The following is a 20954-nucleotide window of genomic DNA, read 5'->3' on the forward strand; positions in this document are numbered from 1 at the left end:
CAACAAGTGGGAAGAAAAGGTATTCTATATCTGGGCTTTGGCAGCCCGTATAAGTAGGCATCAAAGGTCTCCATAGAACAGATATAATAGAGAAGACAAAAATTATTCTACTACCCATTACACATCATCCATTGCAATCGAACTGCCAACGATAGATTACTCTGAGGACATAGGTGGGTGACTGTTGAAATCAAAGTTTTGGGAAGATCATGTTGGGAGGTAGGGGTGGGAAATGAAGAACACAGATCCTCCATTCATTCTCCAAAACAGTTCATACGTATCCCTCCATGTGTGTCCAATTAACACTGATTCCAGATTCTCACAAGGACAAGTGTATCAAATTTTCTAAGCCAGTAATGCTGGAGAAAGGCTGAGAGCCTACCCATGCTCACTGGAATTGGGAGTAAGTCCCACTGAACTGTAAATACTTCAATCAATCAATCAATCAATCAATCAATCAATCATAGAATCATAGAGTTGGAAGAGACCACAAGGGCCATCGAGTCCAACCCCCTGCCAAGCAGGAAACACCACCAGAGCACTCCTGACATATGGTTGTCAAGCCTCTGCTTAAAGACCTCCAAAGTAGGAGACTCCACCACACTCCTTGGCAGCAAATTCCACTGTCAAACAGCTCTTACTGTCAGGAAGTTCTTCCTAATGTTTAGGTGGAATCTTCTTTCTTGTAGTTTGGATCCATTGCTCCGTGTCCGCTTCTCTGGAGCAGCAGAAAACAACCTTTCTTCCTCCTCTATGTGACATCCTTTTATATATTTGAACATGGCTATCATATCACCCCTTAACCTCCTCTTCTCCAGGCTAAACATGCCCAGCTCCCTTAGCCGTTCCTCATAAGGCATCGTTTCCAGGCCTTTGACCATTTTGGTTGCCCTCCTCTGGACACGTTCCAGTTTGTCAGTGTCCTTCTTGAATTGTGGTGGTGTACTTGTTTCCAAATATGAAAAAGGTCATGTCATGAATGTGTAGCCCAAATCCAACTTTCCTGTTTAATTGCACTGTGGTTCATGGAGTGATAATTTTCCTAAATATGGAAGGGACAATCACAATTATCTTCCCCTACTCCCCAACAATACATGAAGGTCTGTTCAGGCAGAATTTTAACATTCACGTTTGCATTGATTTAGGCTACATTCCTTAACAAGATGCAAATGTGGTCATTTTATACAACCGATGTGTTTGCACACATACACACACATATAAAGTGGGGAGCTGGGTCTTAAAAAGTTGTGGTGTCCCTTGCGGTACCCCTAAGGCTCTGCACGCTGTGTGACCGAACCGGTTGTGCTCCCCTAAATACGCCTCTGCTGCCAGAACAAACTTTTCCATGAAGTTCAATACCTATAACTGTATTTAACTATTTTAATGCATGTAATTGTTTCATATATATCTTTATTGTACTGTATTGTAAATTGATTTCAGATGCCTTATAGGAAGCGGTTTACAGTCATACCTCATGTTATGTTTGCTTCAGGTTATGCGTTTTCATTTTGCGTTTTGCAGCAACCCAGAAGTACCGGAAAGGGTTACTTCCAGGTTTCGCCGCTCACACGTGCGCAGACATACAAAATGACGTCACGTGCGCGCGCAGAAACAGCAAATCACCACCCGCGCATGTGCAGATGTGGGTTGCATTCTCTTCAGGTTGTGAATGGGCCTCCGGAACAGATCCCGTTCTCAACCAGAGGTACCACTGTATAAATGAAATAAACATAACTGCATTTGCTGATATCCACCCCATTAGACTGGCATCTCCTTTCCTTTGCTTGTTGTTTTCCCTACTATTAAAATTTGCACTGTTACGTTCCTCTGGGCGAGGATTAGTCTGTCTGTCTGTCTGTCTGTCTGTCTGTTTCTCTCCCTCATATAACTTTGAAAAGTGCTACGCACACTGATTGTGCTGTATAAATAAATACTCTGGCTTAGATCCAAAGAACCACACCACGAGTAATGCATACCCAAAGGTGGTTTGGACTCATGCCGCATGACAAACCTGTTTTGAAATGAAGCTGTTTGAAATATGGCACAGGGGCTTGCCATTCAAAGGGAAGAAAATAAAAAGTTCCAGTGGGCACACTGAAGACTGAGCATGCCAGAAGTAGCTCTTTGGATCCCAGCCAAAATATATAAAACACAGTTCCCACAGTTCCATCACACCAAGAAATGGAACCCAGGGCTATTTCAAATAAATGGGTAGGCCTATGGCAAAACAAGGCAGCTCCTCCTAAGTAAACAAGCTCCAACTCAGGGAGATGAGGACTCTGTGGTGCTGATGTCGTCCTTAGCCTCGGTTAAAGCCAGTGGTGGAAATTCATACGCAGAAGGAAAGTGTCGAGGCCCCTTGGCCTGTCCTGGTTAGTGGTGGAGTGTTATGACTGCACCTATTGGTAAAGTAGGCTGCTCTGGAGGAAGGACATTTACCTATAGATGTTTTTAGACAAATTATTTTTGGTTCCAACCAAGTTAAAATATTAGCTATTCTCTTTCTGACACTCAGGATCAGGTCAAAATGTACTTTTAATGCAATGCTACTGAAGAGCATGTAAATTTCAAACCACCACACTCATTTCAGCTACTGAAATGCTTTAAAAAGACAATATAAAGGAAACTGAAGCCTGCATAAAAACAGGTGAAAGCACCTCAGATATTCTGTTTTAGGTGACACTGTAAAACCTGGATTCAGCTACCACATATACTTTTAAAGTTGAGATGTGCTATGTCAAATACATACTGTCAGTATCTCACTCTGAATAACAAATGTAAAGTTAACATCAGTGGCAGTTTGCCAATACCTAGCCTATAATGCTCTCATTCTCCAGTTAAATACCTAAAGCAGATGTTAATTCTGACAAGATGTCACCACTTTATTTCATCCAGATCACTGCTTCTGCTCATTTACGGACTGTGCATAATGTTATCAAATGCAAACAGCTGGCACGTAATACTATTTAAAACTGCTTAACAGAAAGTAGAACAATCAGATTGAATGGATTGAATGTTTTGATTAATTTCTTTTATGGAACTGACAAACAGAAAATTGGAAGTCCTTTTAATTTTTGGCTTTCATCTTTTTTCCTCTTTCTGTTTTTCTCTTAAGAAAAAGCTTTAATGAAATCTTATGAATGAGGAAACCAAACTCACCTTCCGTGTTGGAAATGGGAGTACTGTCACATTTGCTTTCACACTGCTGCATTGAAGGAGGCCGAACAGTATCTGGACAGTCACTGGATGCTTGCCCAGTATATGAGAGGCATTGCACGGTTCTCATCTGTTGTCCAAGACCACACTGTGCGGAACACTATGTGAGAAATGGGGCATGATAGGAAGGAAAGAGAGAAAATAATGGATGTCATATTATGAGTAATGAACAGAACTGCAACATGGTGAATGGAATAGTGTCAGAAACACTATCTGGGGCAGCTGTGGAGGGAATCCTTATCACTGCCATACTAATAAATTCAGTTAGGCAGTGTGTTTCCCTTCCCTAATTAATAAGGATGCTCTGACTACTATGCTTCTTTCTGAGAAGCCTTTTTTTAAGTGCATGGATCACTTATTTCTTTTCTTTCACAAAGTATACTAATTTGGCAGCCCTGATATGCTGTCATAAGAAAGATGCAATTCGCCATATGGAAAAGGGGACATAGGTGGAGAATAAAAGACCCTGAAAGGGTAATAATGCCAGCATTTCTGGACTGTAAAGAAGCAGCCATTTAAATTCCAGCATTTTAAATTATTAGTTTTATTTCCATAGCATATTGGCTAACATTTGTCATATTCATGTAATACATTTTTCCAGAATTTTTTTCAGAGTGGGACTATTTCATTCTACCTCATATATGAATTTTGACTTCTGCCAAATGTGTGCAAATGCTTCAAAATGTAAGACCCAATTTCACTTTTGACAAACACACACAACTGGCAGTGGACATTGTGCCATTGTCAGCAGACACATCACAGACTGAAGTGGTTACCTGTGATATTTACAAATCTTACATTACAAGCCGTGTTAGGTAACTGACAACTGCATGTGATACTTGTGTATTTATTACACTATGGCTGTCAACTAGGACAGATGCAAAATATGACAGTTCAATATGTAGCTTAATCCCTTTAGCTTTTTGCTGGGACTGCCACCTAACTTAAGTGAAAAAGTTTTCCCCCAGTTGTTTTTTCTACTAATTTTAGGTGTCTTATCTACATTTTTCTATCCTATGGAATCTACGCTACTCTAGTCTAGTATGTAGTCTCTACCTTGGGAACTAACAATAAGCTGTCCTTATTTCAGTAAAATGCCTTAACACTAAGAAATGAACTAAAACCATTATGTCCAACACATCAATTTACTATTATGTGGCATGATGTGATCACTCAAGTTACTTTTCATCCAATACTCTGTCAAATGATATTCAGTATATTTAATGAAATTATTCTTTTGCTACCCAACAAGCCTGCCTGTATTACCTGTCCCCAGTCTCCAGTAACCCATCGTGGTGGAGGACATCTGCCCAAGCTACAACGCATGCGAACTGGTGGCTTGTTTTCTTCTTGGCAATGTGCAACTGGAAATGTTTTTGAAAGGTCACTGCTTTTGCAGAGAACAATACGATGCTTGAAACCAGGACCACATTTTGGAGTACACTGGAAACAAGATACACAGTTTATATATTAAGAAAAAATAAAATGTGAAAAATTAGAGACACACATTGCTGCAGTCTTGTAGCCCCTAGGAGGCTGTTCCAAGGGCCAAGGGATATACTGGAACTCTGACTGTGGAGATGGAGGTCTTGATGTTAAATCCCTGTTTCTTGCTGCTATGGTAATGTCTGCAGTCCTGGCCCAACTGACACTGGTAGGGCTGGAAAGGTGGGGGTGGTGTTGAGGGAGGACCAGGGACAGAGGAGGCTGGATCCAAATGATCTAACGTTTTCTAGTCCTCTGAAACAACTCCAAGCTCAGAGGAACTGTACACTCAGAGGAATTGTACACCACTTCCAAAATAAAAACAGGAAAAGGTTGGAAGACTGTAAGATTGCTTCTCTGTCTTCCCTTCAGCTCTGTAGGTGACTGCCTGGCAGATAGGGTAGTCAGTTGCCTTGTATCATCTCTCCTATTTTCTGACTGCACAATAAATCTATTGTCCTTCTGAATAAAGTATACATTACATCTATAAGTCAGGATCTAGTATTGTACTAGCAGTTCTAATATAAGTAGTTATAACTTATGTATGTATTTGAAACCACTGAGTGACATTATTGTAAAGGCTTTGCAAAAAGTGGTTACTTCCCTTTCTTATCACATCGAATAGATTATTTTCTGTCTGGCACTGTGAGCTAAACCACTGAGCCTCTTGGGCTTGCTGATTGGAAGGGTGGCAGTTTGAATCCCTGCGACAGGGTGAGCTCCTGTTGTTCTGTCCCAGCTTCTGCTAGCCTAGCAGTTTGGAAGCATACCAGTGCAAGTAGATAAATAGGTACCGCTGTGGCGGGAAGGTAAATGGTGTTTCTGTGTGCTCTTGCACTAGTCACAGTGTCCTGATGTGCCAGAAGTGGTTTAGTCATGCTGGTCACCTGACCCAGAAAGCTGTCTGTGGACAAACGCTGGCTCCCTCAGCCTGAAGCAAGATGAGCACCGCACCCCATAGTCACCTTTAACTAGACTTAACTGTCCAGGGGTCCTTTAACTTTACCTTTTTTAACCAGCTTTGACACTGAAAAAAAGATTTTGATGTGTATGAAATTTATTATTTAATGCATTTGTGAGTTTACTCACTTCTGACCAATCCAAAGGAACCCACTGTGGGGGGCAAGACTGGTTGTTACAGGATTCTTTTTCAATTGGTTGATGTGTTAAACAATGACTACTATCCAAGGTCTCCTCTTCAGAGGGTCCAATCTTCCTGATACATAAAACGGTTCGCGATCGCATTCCACCATCACAGGTCTTACTGCATTCTGACCAATCTCCTATAAACCATCTTCAAGAACAATATCGGGGGTATTACTTTTTCCATAAATAAAACAAATATTCATATAGTTGACAAGTATACTTGAATGTATGAGAATTTTATTCATCTAATGCTCCCTTATGCCCCATTGAAAGTCTACTGATATAATTCTCAGGAAGGATACTATAAGAAGAAATGTAGGTGTAAACACAAAATATGACAGATTATCAATTGGATGCCATTCTTTAGTTAGCTCTGCACTGACTCTCTAATTTCTGGAAGCATAGTTTGTCACTATTTTTTCTATATGGAAATATAAATAAATACATGGACAAAGAATATAATACCTTATGTACTAAGTACTTACTCGGGTGGGCAAGGCTCAGTGTTGCAGGCTCTTTGATTTTCTGGTGGTTTACTATCAGGATCACAGTAATTGTTCTGTACTATGGAACCATCATCCAGCCTTTTGCACACTATTTCTTGCTTCTGCACACCTTGGGAAGAATAATTAGTGTTTCTCATTAAGCAGTGCCTCCATTTTTACATTCTTTATTTCAGGCCAACTTAATTTGTGATCTACCATGCCAAATGACACCCAACAACCAAATAAATAAAGTCGTTCATCCGGGGCCCAATAAACCTCCTCATTTTGTTGCCTACTTGGAGCTGCAAAAGTAAGAAGATTGCTAATCACCTGACAGGAGCTGGGTGGGCTGCATTCAACATGGCAAGTCACATCACAAGTTGTAGAGTCCTGCCATAGCAGTTCACCTGTGCTCTCCAAATATCAGAAAGAACAATTGATTTGAAGCTCCTGTACCATAAAAATGTTTAATTTGTAGCTGTTTTAAGCAACCGTGTTTGTGTGTACTATTTTCTAATGCAATAAATATTTTTAGTATACAATTGTTCTTACTGTTCTTATTGTAATTCTCAACTGCATATTTTATTCATTTGCAATACAAATAGATACTACTGTACATGACTGCATTTCAGGTCAGAAAAAATTAAATATAACAACAGGGTAGAATTCAGTACTTTCTATTTGTAAATAACAACCCATGAGTCTTTTCTTTATTATAATGAAACAGCTAGTATAGGGGCTAGTATAGTGAATTGAACTGAATGGAAAATCTCATCTCACAGATTATTAGTGATTCAGAGTGCTGGTGAAACTCTTGATCAGCATTATTGTTTTTTCCAGTGTATACAATTGGTCTTTTCAGATTTAGCAATCACATATTTGGAAAGAAAGAACAAGCACTGGTCCATATGCTCCTTGAGCACTGGCCTCTTTTATATTCAAAATTGGGAGCTTTGGTTTAATACAGGTTTACCAACCAAGTGCTTAAACCACAGCCTAATCACAGTTTAAGATTCTGGTTTCCCATTTTGGATGTAACAGGGAACTATAGCTTAAAGAGACCAGGATTGAAGCACTTAAATGAGCATGTGAGGGGGAGGGGAAGTAGCAAATGAGGGGAAATCCTCCATTTCCTTTCAACCTGTTAAACTTCCTAATATTCAGGCATACCACAGAGCTCCACAAGGATGTCACAACATGCTCAAAAGACCCACACTATAAAGAGTCGTAACATATTTCAACTGCATCATGTTGAAGCTTCTTATTGATTCTCTCATTCTAGTAAACATCAGTAGATAAATAATACAAGGATGAACCAGGAAAAATGTTCATAATAACAAGATGCAATTCTTCAGCATGTCTATTAAGAGAATAAATGATCACAAGACACTGCACTCAAACTAATTAGACCAGACAATCCTATTCTCTCCACCCACATACTCTGTGCTTTTCTTTATTAAAACTGACCATTAAAGACATGAGGATTTGATCAACAACCATAAGAAAAATGACTCATTTGAAGTCCTGCTGTTCCACAAGGTGCTGAATCACCAGCGTACAGACACCCAGCCTATAATAACTTGGGCAAAGTCTTCTGTTTCCTACCTGATTATTCTTACACACCCACATTTCTTAAATCCAAGGCAAGCACTAAACCAATGTTTTCTTTGTTAATCTGCTATTGCTAGGAAACTGTGCTCCATCATACTTGAGTGTCTTGGTTATCCATTAGTTATGAATTTTTTGTGGTTGAAAATGTAGCAGATTATTTCTGTGGCAAGTGAGATGTTATTCACAAATAATCACAAGTCTTACCATCTCAGTTGGTGGTTTCTAACTGAAAGTGCCTGGATATGGATGTGTCAACAAACTATTCAGATATGACTAAAGAAATGATGTTGAGTCAGTGATAAATTAAAGCCACTGGACTAAATTGTAGATTTCTTCACCAATCCTGCCTGGTCTTGTAGCTCATAGGGACTTGACCCAACTTCTTACATTTCTCTGCTTAATTCCTGCAGCTTTGGTAGCTAGGAATGCCATGATGGTGTCCTGGTGCCATACCATACTATTAATATTTTCAGCAGGGTATTATACCTGGATTCCTGTAGCATCTCACACCTACTCATCCTTAATGGACAAACCTCCTCCATTTTGTCTACTGACTGACTTTCACCTCCCTTCCTATAGCACACCACCTTCCTTTGTCTTCTATTAAGCAACAGAAACATCTTTCCTAAGCTGCAGAGCACAAACTGTGAAAACCTTGTAGTTACAATAAGGCAAGACAAGAAGGATTTGGGGGAGAAACTTCCGAAAGATATTAAAACGTAACACTAAAATATATTTACATACATAAAAAGCGGGAAACCAGCCGCAGAGCTGTGGCAAAGGTGTAAAAAATAATAATGCAAAAGATGGTGGAAATATATGTATATGGTTCACAACTGGTATAAGAACTATGTAAACTTGAGGTAACAAAGGATTAAATTTTAGAATCAGTAAAAAAACCAAAATGTAGAAATTGAATTGTGAACAGTGCCTGAGGAGAGGAGAGCAGGGAAGTCTTTATTTATTTATATTGTTTATCATCAGGATAAGGTTCCAGGGCAGCTTACAAAAATCAAAATACAGCATAATAAAAATACAAAAATAATTGAATGAATACAAACTAGTAGATCAGCAGCAATAGATCAGAGGAAGGAATAGTATTAGCTCTGAAAATAATTAAGGAAAAAGTAATGACTTTTTAAGCCCAAACTACTCGGTAGCAGATCAGTGTCTTCAAATGTGACTCTGTCCATGTCTAAAGTGAGGGTGCAATTAAAAGAGGTTTCCTTCCCACAATCCTTAACCATGCAGTCTATCTCCTTAAATCTTTCTTTCATCTTGCAAGACTCGAATACTGCAAAAATTAAAGCTCAAATGGGAGAAAAAGCAATAGGAGAAAAGGTGGTTGGTGGGGTGGCAATTTAAATCTTCAAAGCTTAGCCCCAGAGTCAGTTTGTTTGCAAATGTACAAATCTGTAAAATGTACAAAGTATATTATATTGTCAATACTAATCCTTCATCCTGTCTAAGGGAGCTCTTTCACTATATAAATCCCCAGCTAGCAAATTGCCTAGCTAAAATTTATTTTTGAAAAGCTGTGCAGAAGGGAAGATGTTTAAAATTTAAAACCAAGATCTGTTGTGTTAGGAGCTCTGTTACTTGGTCCAAAATGGGATATTTTTAATAAAGCTAGTGGGAGTGTTGGCTCACAGTGGGAAGAATCCTGAAGCCAAGCAAGACAGACAACCCAGATGTTAACTGGCTAGCCAAAGCACATGTTGATCCAGTTAAAAATAAGCTATTTTGTAAAGCCGTGTATTATTGGATTTACTTTATGGTACAATAATGGTAGAGGCCTAAATATATTTCAAAACCACTACTACCTCACTGAAATGCTATTGTCAAGTTTCCATTAAACATTAAATTATTAATATAAACAACAAAATAAAGTTAGGGACTGTATTTTTAGGTAAAAGCCATTGACCCCTATCTGTGGACACATGAGCATAGCACACCAATATTTCAATTTTGAAATAATCCTGCATGTCTAAGTGTACCTGTATGTACTGATGATGCTCAGCCTAGAAACTGCTGAGGAGGGAATTATCTAGGATCTTCCAAGTAAACAAAACAAGAGCTAAATAGGAAGAGCAGCCTTTGGGCTTAGCTTAACAGGGGAGATAAAATTACAGATACACAAGGATGTAGCTCTTCCATCTCTGAAAATAAAATTTCAACTAATTTCCAACTGGTTATTTTAAAAGTTTAAATTATTTATTCATAATTTCACACAGCATACAAGTAAAATCAATTTCTTAGCTAACTCATCCAAGTACAAAATAGTCCTGAAGAAGTAAAGTTTGCTCAGGTTTTTACAGGATGCAGAAAAGGTATACTATTATCAGTTCATCAGCAGAGATTTCATATGGAACACAAATGAAAAAGAACTTTACAACCCCATATAAAATTTTGAGATAAATGCCCAATATTTGGCACTTATTTCATATTCTAGGTCCTAAACAACCACAACAGTGTTAAACCTTATCTGTTAAAGGTATTGTACAAGGGGGAAAAAGCACAAGTCAGGTTTTTCTTCTTCCCTAAGAGCGTGAAGGTGTGACTATAATTCCAGATTGTTTTTTTTAAAAAAACTTAATAAAGTTAAATTACAAACACATACAGTATTTTCTTCTGTCTTGGGCCCTATTCACATGCACACCTCACAGAATGAGAGTCAAATGCTGATGCAGTATAGATTAAAATAGTGTGGTTCTGCCCATTTGACTCTTAATTTTCATCTATATCTTGTTGGGGATTACACAATTTAGAAGCGACTTTCAGCACTGCTAGCTGTATGTGTGAATGACATTTTTGGCTGTGTTCAAAGGGTAAGAATATTAAATCCTTCTCCAAAGGTTATTCAGAAGCGTTACTTCTACTGTTCAGACATTCTATGTACCATAGTACATTGCCCAAATAAATGTTCAGTGTCATCTGATGCCATAGTTCTCTTGGCCCAGTAAGCAGATGCGCCGACTTTAACTTCTGCATAATTCAATAGTATATTTTCTTCTTTCTCAAAATGGAAATCCTACTATGGACCAATAGACAAGGTCTCAAGAACCACCTATGTATTTCTACATGCTCAAAGGAGCTTTGAACTTATGCTTCTTGAACTGCGACCCTCGGTGGAGATTTAAAAGCAGTTTTGTGATATGACATGGAGGTGTTCTATTTTAAGCAAAGGAGGTAAAAAAAACAACATTGGAGATAGGTACACTTTTGAATACAACAAATATAGGCCTCTGGATCCTGATCTTTGTCAGTTAAGCCTTTGCAAACTCGATACTAAACACAATGAAAAGGACACTTACAGTGCGATCCCATACATATCTTCCCGAGGTAAGCTCTTATGAGTTCAGTGATATTTACTTCCAGATAAATGTGAATATGGCTGCTGTCCAAATCACTGGTCCTTGCTGCTGGATATGGTTAGGGTAGTGTGCATGCCCCTGGCTGCCACAGGCCGTATGGTGGATAGAACATGATAGCCTGTGGTGTTCTCACTCGTGGTAGAACTAGAGGCACACCCACTGGGCTACTGGGGCACAATCCTCCCAGTAAAAATGTCAAGCATTTTTTCTTAAATCTCCTCTTCAAAATTTCCAAACCACACACACTTTCTGGTCCCACACACATTTTATACTTCCTTGAATTTATGGAAGCATTTCTGTCAGTCTCCTGTTCTCTGGCCAATCACCTACCTGCAGCATTCGGCCAACCCTAATCCAAAAGTATAGCTAAGGCAAAGAGGTCCCTCCTATGTGTCTAAGTAGAAAAACCAGATGACTCATTGAGCTACTGGAAACTCAGCCTTACTTGGAATGCTCCACATTCCACATGTTGTTATGAGACCTATCCAGAGCACAGTCACTATAGCAGATATGAAAGGAACCAGGACTGCTTATGGCTCCACTTCCTTTCCCAAACCTGGAAGATATTATTCTTAATCTCAGGCATAACAGAGGCGGATTGATTAGTCTGGTGTGATGCACTCAGCATGTGAACAGAGATTATGGCTTCACATTTTAAAGACTAAGCCATGCATTGCAATATATTCTGCCGTGCTCTGATGTGCCCTGGCTCAAATGGAACAATTGGGTTTTCTGGCCAATTGATTGGAATATTCTGTTCTTTTAATTTAGAGGGGGGAAGTATTTTGGATAGTGAAAAGGTAAATAGATTTTAGCAGGGAACTGTATGCAAATGGAAGCAAGTTGCGTCTTCTGGCTGGCTGGTATGAGCCAGCAGGCCTTTGAATATGGTAGTAGGTTTGGCTACTCCACTTGATTCTGCTACTCCAGGCAAGGGATTGAGCTCTGCCTGATACCTATTTAGATAACTGGTGCCTATCTTACATTTTTTGGGCATACATATAAAAGTAAATTTCAGACAGAACATCCTAAGTGGCACCATTAACAAAATTATATATGTAAAGATATCTGTATCAGTAAAGGGAGCAAATTACAACCTCTGAATATATATAGTCCTTAAAAAGCTATTTATAATGTTAAAAATGATATTTTAATAAACAATTAGTCTATTTTGATATCCCTAAATGACACAACCCAGATTAAAACTAATAAGTATGGATGTTTATGCAGCCAGTATGACATTTTTCATGGAAATCACAGAAAGATGCTGATTACAAAACACTTCTCTCTATCAGATAATATATCAGCAATGGTGCTAAGCTTTCATGGAAGCATATGTGACAGACAGGCCCTGAGTCTGCCTCAATTATCAAGAACTACATATGCATACTCCAATTCCTGTTTATTGTATTACTTCAAATTTTACAGCATTCTCCATAAAAGTAACAGTCTACTTCTGGGACAGTTGAAAAGATAAATACTCCACCAAAAGGAAACATATGCATTTGATGTCTGGAATTATATAAAAATTGTAGAAAACCTAATACAAACAAAAATCTACTCATTATACCATTATGTTTCAACAACATTTGGAAGAAAAATTCTTAATTATATTCACACTCAACAAAAATAAGTTTTCTATCTAGCTTTCAGCTTTGATGGGAGAGTTCTTACCTCCAGCACAAGTAGCAGAACATTCTGACCAAGGTAGGTGATTCCACGTAAAGCCAACTTCATTGTCGCCACTGCCAGTACGAGAGATGGGAACATTGAATTTATACCTTATCCCCAGGTTTTGCTCCTGTAGTAAAATCTGCAGTTGAAAATACCTGGTTATACCATTAAAACACTTGGAAAAGAGTGCACTGATATTTAAACAATGGCTGCATTTGTACTAGATATTTACTTCCAGAGAACAGTTCTGAAAATCCTTGCAACATTCCTAGAATTTAGAATAATTACTTATATCTATCTTTCCAAACTGAAATAGTTGAAAGCTGAAAGTGTGTGCCCCCGGTCAAATGCAGCATGATCCCTCAAGGGGAATTAGAAAAGCAAGAATATAATAAAATGTTCCTGTCAGCTTTATAGCAAAAAAGAAGTGGCATGCTAACAATGCAAGCCTTAACAGGCTTACTTGGAAGTAAGTCCCAGTGGGTTCAATAGAACATGCTCCCAAAAGAGCACACATCAGATTGCAGTCTAAACTGTGCTGAGCTCAAAGGTTTGGAATAAGCTTGCCATGCTCCCTATGTTAGAGGCCATAAAAGTTGGTGAAGTAAATATGATTGCCTTGTTTGGAATATCTACAAGTTTTCATAATTGAAAAATAATCTGAATTAAACCCATCAAAGCTCTTGATTTCTTGAGAGTGAGGCAATGCCTCATACAAAGCAGACTGGGCCAATGCAGAAAATCTACAACGTGGTTTTTAAAGGCAGCAGAGATGCTGTTGCAAGTATCCATGAAAAATACATTTGCTTTTAAATTCCTGCTGATAAGACTGTTCTATACCTAATGTTTAAATTGCCTACCTAACACATTCTCTCACTTCTACATATAACTATAATGGAACAACAGATGGAACTACAGAAGGAATTAATCCCAGAGGGAAACTGGCCTTAACGTAAAAAGCAATAAGCATTAAAAAATGCAATTACAAGAATCTGAAGCGTTTGAGCATGTGCAGTGATTTATTTATTAACTTTGCACACTCTCATGCAAGATTACAAAATGCTTAATAAAATCTCCTCATTTTTGAATTAGTTTGCTATGCTGCAGGAGGGCACAGACCAACTGTCTGAGAAACATCACTCCAAAGCCCCTATGGGTATATGAAACTAACTGAGGGCACGTGAAAATAATTTGGATTCTGGCTGAAGAATGGTCATGAATGACCAGGAATTCATGTCTTTATGTGGCTAATGGAGATGTCTAGTGGAGGACAAAGCTCAAAACAATCTGATCCTTTTCCATGGGTACAGCTTCACTTTTCAATTCCAGACTGCTAGAAATGAACTCACATATTTTAAAAAGGTAATTGAACTACTTTACCATGACTATGAGATTTTCTGAGATAGGGCCTAAGGCTTCCAAAGATTCTGGTTCATCTGCCGGCCTTTTATAATGGAAAGCTGTCCCAGCAACATCGAATTTTCTAGGCCAGTCGATAGTCCAGGCACCATTAATATAATAGTCATCGTCCTCAGATTTTAAAGCTTAAAAAAATGCACAAAGTGATTAAACAATCAGGGATTCAAAGTGTAGCATCAAATGATGTCATAGTGAATTCAGGTGATTGAAAGGTGGGCACCTGTCAGATTTGGCTTTTCAGTGGTGAAGAGATAAAGATCTGACCCCCACCCCCCACCGCCAGCAAGAAAAGATTCTATGGATCATGAGTATTCTACAGTTCTCTTAAACTTGCAAAGGGTTGTTGAACAGCTTTTAATATCCTAGTTCAGCTTCAGAAATTCTAGTTCAGCTTCAGAAATTTGCATAAATCAATGTTATGCTTACTTTGTAGCATGTCTTCCACAGTATGATCTATTTTTAAAATGATGACAATGTTACTTTCCAAAGAAATTTTGTTTGTTTCTAATTATTCTTTTGTGGCAGTCACAGTATAACTCTAGCTCTCTAATTAGAACAATTTTTCTAATATTTTGTTTGTTTTAGTTTTCATTCTATAACTAGGTAACTATAGGCATTAAAATATCCAATCGGTATCTTTGTTCTCTAGGGTGTTACAGGGTAATATTTAACAAACATTTTTGTAACTGTGGCTGTAACATGGATCCTGTGGCTTGGGACCACAAGTTGGCAAGAATCACTTGTGGTGGCTACATTCAGGCACAAAGCCAATGTACAACTGTTCCAGGTTTTGCAGACAAAACCTAAAGTATACTATTTCGTGGAGAAAAAGGGAGGGCATGGGCAAGACAACTTAGCAATGCATTTTTCTACTTCTCCCCCTTTTGTTGATTTTTTGATTCCACCTTGCACACTAGCATTTGCCACTACCACTTTTGCGCTGATACTAAACCATTTTAATTATTCCCACAGTGTCATTTAATTATTCCCACACTTACAAAAGTAGTAATCAGTATATAATGTCACATTAAATCTACCTATATTGTTTGGTGCCCAATACTGGAAACAGCTTAATAAGTTGCAGTGGGGCTGTATCTTATGTCAGTCTGCTTCAGAGATTTCTGGAGTTAAGAAATCAATGGAAACTACTCCAATTCTAAACACGACTAGCTCTTAATTCAAAATAAAAAATGACAAAATGCTTCAGAGATACCTTAAACTCATGTGGTTTGTAGTAGAAGAATGGCACGGGGTAAAGACCCCCAAAAAGGAAAGGACTGAGAATTAATCTATGTGAATCTGCATTGCATAACTGACATTTTCTGTGTGGTCAGGTCTCATTTTTGTAATAATAATGGCTTTAATCAGAAACCATGAGGATCAGACAGATTCAATTTACTTCTTATGCTGCTGCCTCACTTTCTGGGAGCCAGTGGTGATGGCACAGGAAGTAACCATGGCATTCATTCAATCTTCACTATTACTGGTTTTAAAAATTACCACTAAGAAATGGGGATCTGACTTATGTGAAAGTGGTTATCCAAGACAGCAGCTCACATTATTTTTTATATTGTAAGCTGCCTTTATATATTTTATGAAAAGGGCAGCTTATAAATAGACAAACAAACAAACAAAATATTAATCAGACGTCAGAATGAACTAACACAAGCTGGTCTTCTTTTACCATTAGCCTGAAACACTCCCTGCTTCCCATATATTAGGGATCAACTTACTTGAGGCCCCACCCACTTTCCTCAGAGCCCCAATTTCCATAACCCCCACAACTCTGCTCTTAGCAACTGCCTGGTCCTACTTCTGTGTCTTAGAGCAAAGCAAGCAGGCCCTGAACAGCTGAGATTTGCACCAGCAGTACCCCCTCCCATGGGAGCTAAGCCACCCAAGTGGTAAAATAACGGAACACGACAACAATTTGGGGTTAAAAGGACACAACTTTATTGATCTCAGGTGTAGGTAAACCTTGGCATACATAGGCATTGGGCATATATCACTCTCAGCCCCCTGCTGGGAGTCTGAGGCATGACAGGGTCAGTTAGGGGGGAGATGGGACCATCCCAAAACACAGGTTTACACAGATGGTTTCTCCCAAGTTGCTGAGGGAAGCTCTATGGCCCTTCAGCCACACGGTTCTGACTTTGGACAGAGTCTTCCCTCAAGACCCCACTAACAGGGTACCCTGTTAAAGCCACTGCAAGAAGCAGGTGAGTCACCACTTCACCCCTTCATCAGATGCTGGTCTAAAGGATTCCACCCAAGGCCTAAACCTCCAAAGTTGTGACTATTGCTATGGGGAAAGCAAAACCTGGTACACAGGAAAAATTCATTCCCAGCTCTGAAAACAGCAACCATTAAAAACCATAGCAAAGCCTGCTGACCTGTAGAAGACAAGTGAGGCTGCAAATGTAAAGAGAGATTAGAGGGTGGGCTGAGTGGGTGATGCTCTGGGCCAAATGCGCTGTGGTGAGCAGCACCGATCTGCTTAAATGAGCAGGGAGCGGACCAGAGTGAAGACTACCACCTTGTAGTCCACTCCCAGGGCCTGCCCCCTGGGCTGTTGCAGATTGGCTGAATTCAAACTGGGTCTGGTGGAGACCCAGGAGACACCGTGCTGGCCAGGGGGAAGAGCCAACAGCTGCAGAAACATGGCGTGGCTCCAGGAGGATGGGGGTCATAACCGCCACTCACCTGCCAACTGGGTAAGCAGCCATTTTTGCATAAATCAGTGCAATAAATGTACATTCAACCCAACATATGCCTCTCAAGGCAATCTAGATGTGGCATTAAAGGCATGATTATATTCAACATGGCATTTTTTTGTTAAAGAGCAGCTGGGGGTAGAAATAAGCAACAGGACTGTGGTATTTGAGATGGAAAAGTTAACTCTTTCAACCTGGTTAAATTAGACACCCTGAAGCTGCTGCTAGCTTCAGAAGACAGCTTCCACTTGTACCAACATAAGTTTTCCTTTCAAGGCTACCAACAGCTTTAGGGTGGGCTGGAAATTTTTATGTGGTTCATAGAAGGGGAAGAATTAACACCCCTCTCCTCACACCACAGCCCTGATCAGGTCACTGTGGCTGTTACTTAAAAGAAATTAAAAACAGGCATGTTAAATGCAATGACAGATACATATTCTCATAAATTAAATGGGGTTAGGTAAATAGGCAGTCTTAATGTTATTTGTAGACCTATGCAATTGTATGTAATCTGGTGCATGCCATAATTTTGTTATTTGAATCCAAACCTAATTGAGTTTTTACAAGCAATATAAGAGCATCCTCTTACCAATGTAGTTCTTTGACACAGCCACTTCTTTGATTTCAATGTGAACAGAACCTTTTGGAATCTGAACCACTTCCATGTAGCCTACAGGACAAAGGTGAAACTTATTTTATGTTATTGTTTATAGCTGCACCCATTCTCGTAAATTTTCTAGGAATTACAATATAATATTGAAAGGATTAAAAAGGACCATTGGTTTCTATCTGAATGGTAGTTCTATATTGCTGGTAAAAGCTTATCAATGCACGTTTAAATGCCACTTTGTGGTATAGAGTAAGCAAACTTGAAGGACCTGGGTAGCTCCCAGAATCCAGTTTGCATCCTTGTCAAACTCAAATAGGTCATTGAAGAAAAATCATTTAAATCAGACACCTTGACTGGGTATGGAATCTCCAAGTCTATATTGGGATTGAAAGCCTCAAAATAACTGATTGAAAACACCTACTATCTCAACAAGAGGAAAGGAAGCTCTTCCGTTTATTGTGGGCCATATCCCTGAAAGCTTTCTATCCAGTATTAACAGCAGCAGATAATTATAATATTATTATTATTATTATGTTTATTACATTTGTTAGTCACTTTATCTTGCCCAAAGCAACTTTCAACCCCAAACAACGTACAATATTAACTCTAGCAGTGGTGTCAGTTAGCCAGAGACATAGACTTGTTATATTGTAGGGGAGCATCCCACTCTGCCTTAGTTATAATTTTAAAAGCAGCAGACACTGGGAGTGACTTCACAGAAGACTTTGGTTCAGCTAACACTGCTGCACAGGTGAGCTCTGCAGGATGGGTAGTTACGCCCAAGAGCTATTGACATTCTTCTATATATATTATAGATTAAATGCTGGGATAGCTCCTCCTCAACTTCAGAGCCCTCACTCCACTTCCAGATATGAGCTTAACCACTTCAACAAAGGCAGGAAAGTGAATTGGATTCTGGGAGCAGCCTACTTATTTTAAGTTTCCTGCCTTCAACTACAAGGTGGTGCTGCAACTTTAACTGATTAGCTTCAGCAGCAATGGGGAAATGGTCTGGACCATTCTTATGACAAGGACACAGACAAATGACCCTGGTGTAAGTCTGAATGAAACAGAAAAGTTGAAACTCCTACATTATTTCTGGATTCTTCTTGGAGTCTCCTTTTCATAGATTCATGTCCTAAATGAGTCACACTTCAATCCCAGAATTATGAAGAAATAATAATATCTATATTTGCTTTTCTTACATGATAACTAGACATTTCTAAGGCAGCTTACAACATGCAAGTAGCAGGAAATAATGGAAGGGAGGAGAAGTAACAGGGCTGGGTCAAAAGTAGGCAACAATTTTATATTAACCAGCACCAGAATAGTTTTGTGACAAATGGACAGGGACTCAAGTAAGTCATGCCCAATCCAACAACTGGCTAGATTGTAGTGGGGGGTGGAATGGCATCAGCAAGAGTTACTGCTATATTTAATGACTTCCTAAACTGTAGTCCTTTTATAGTTAAGAAAATTTTGGCAAATGCCTTCACACTTACCTCCTCTGGGCAATGTGTCATTGAAAAAACCTTCGATAGCTTCACATGTACTCCCATCTCCTCCACATACTCGACATCTGTCTTCTTTAGCATCTGATCCCAAAATATTGTCACACCCAACATGCTGAAAATAGGTACAATCAGAATAATTATGCAACAAGATAATTGCATCCTCAGTTAAAAACACTGGGGACAGTAGTTTTAGAAATTTATGGCCAAATTAATGGCATTCTTAAATTATTCTCAAACAAAATTGTTGTGAAATCGCTCTTGCTTTTCTGTTTTATGGTGATGACAATGAGAAACTGCAAATAATAAGAAGCTATTATTTCTTTACATGAACACCTGAACATTTGTACCACATATTTTGCATTGCACATTATAAATTACAGTGGTACCTCGGTTACCAGCCCTGTTAATGAACTATTCAGTGTACGAACTCCACAAAACCGGAAGTAGGTGTTCTGGTTAGTGAACTTCAGAAGACAAATGGAAGCCGAACAGTGGAAGGGCCCAGGTGGTGGGAGGCTTCAATAGGTAAAGCTTGCCTTGGTTTAAGAACGGACTTCCGGAATGAATTAAGTTTGTAAACCGAGGTACCACTGTACACCATTCCACTGTTTTGTGACACTGCACTGCTGTACCTGCTATTCCCCCATCCTAAGCACTTGGATGCTGATGCACCTTAGGATCAGATTGCTAATATTGTTGGTAATCAAAAAACAAACCAACAAGTAGCAGTTATAGTATTTTCTTCATGCACTTGAAAGAATGTATGCAACAATTCAGAGAAGTTCAGAATGTTCTACTCTCAGCAGCTCCTTTAATTTAGAGCCACCATTCAAAGCAGATCACTGAAACTGGCACAAGTGCTGCTAGTCTGGAAACCTCTCTGAACCCCATGGAAAAGGATGAGTACCCCAAATAGTTTATTATTGGTAGCTTTTACATTAGATGAGGTTCTGATAGGGAAATGTTTTCTAGTTGATTTGGTGTAAATTAATAAGAAGCATGGTACCTTGCATTCTCCATTGATACAAATATCTAGCGAATCTGCATTGCACTGCGTTCCGTCGATCACTGCAGGGGCACGTTCCGTATAAAAGTTGTAACCTTCTGCTAAGCAGTTTAATGCACATGGCTTAACACCACCTAGGCAAATAAAAATACTATTGTATTATATTATATTTACAATTCATAAGTTCACAATATGTGCACAAGGTGGTAAGTGCAGAGAACCATGCCTCACCGTTTCTTGCCACTGCAACTGCTGCGGCCATTTTTGACACCAGCTGCTACCCCTGCAGACAACTTTGTGGTCGCTACTGACACTACCAATACTGTGCAGCCAATGCCTGTGGTCACAGTAAATGATAGATCATTTCATAAAATTTATATACCACTTGATTATAAGAAGGAACTCAAAGCAGTTAAACAACCTCAAAGTGGTCGATGAAAGGTTGAGCAGCTACTGATCACCTCTGCTTCAACCAAGGCACCCCAGGAACAGTGTGACAAGAATGCAGGGGGAAGAGCAGTGGTGGGCAAGCAGGCAAGGCAAGCAATCAGGGTTCGGAATTGTGCTAATTTGCCACCTCTGCCCTGGCCAACTAAGGCAATTGTCTCATTTCGCCTAATGAGTGGATCAGCCTGGTTCTGTACTCTCCATCTCTTCTTCACACTTACTATTTCCTCTTCAGCTTCTAGCCTCTCTGCCT

At 39.2% G+C, this 20954-nt stretch overlaps 1 protein-coding gene across 13 annotated transcripts in view; it reads right to left on the bottom strand.

Annotated features, from left to right (window-relative positions):
- Positions 1–20954, bottom strand: part of ADAMTS6 (ADAM metallopeptidase with thrombospondin type 1 motif 6) — a 124361-nt gene that overhangs the window by 3595 nt on the left and 99812 nt on the right. For all 13 annotated transcript variants that reach the window (XR_014224469.1, XM_082241817.1, XM_082241818.1 and 10 more), the window contains 9 exons: positions 20255–20388; positions 19237–19360; positions 17714–17794; positions 14372–14535; positions 12992–13130; positions 6333–6462; positions 5791–5995; positions 4483–4659; positions 3160–3316 (listed from right to left, as the gene is read on the bottom strand). Coding sequence is in view for 12 of the 13 variants with exons in the window: in XM_082241817.1 (XP_082097943.1) it covers positions 3160–3316; positions 4483–4659; positions 5791–5995; positions 6333–6462; positions 12992–13130; positions 14372–14535; positions 17714–17794; positions 19237–19360; positions 20255–20388 (1311 nt within the window). In the remaining variant the exon portion in view is untranslated. The remainder of the gene's footprint in view (positions 1–3159; positions 3317–4482; positions 4660–5790; positions 5996–6332; positions 6463–12991; positions 13131–14371; positions 14536–17713; positions 17795–19236; positions 19361–20254; positions 20389–20954) is intronic.

The sequence above is a fragment of the Podarcis vaucheri genome (genome assembly GCF_965113315.1).
Source record: "Podarcis vaucheri genome assembly, chromosome: 11".
Taxonomy (NCBI): Eukaryota; Metazoa; Chordata; class Lepidosauria; order Squamata; family Lacertidae; genus Podarcis; species Podarcis vaucheri.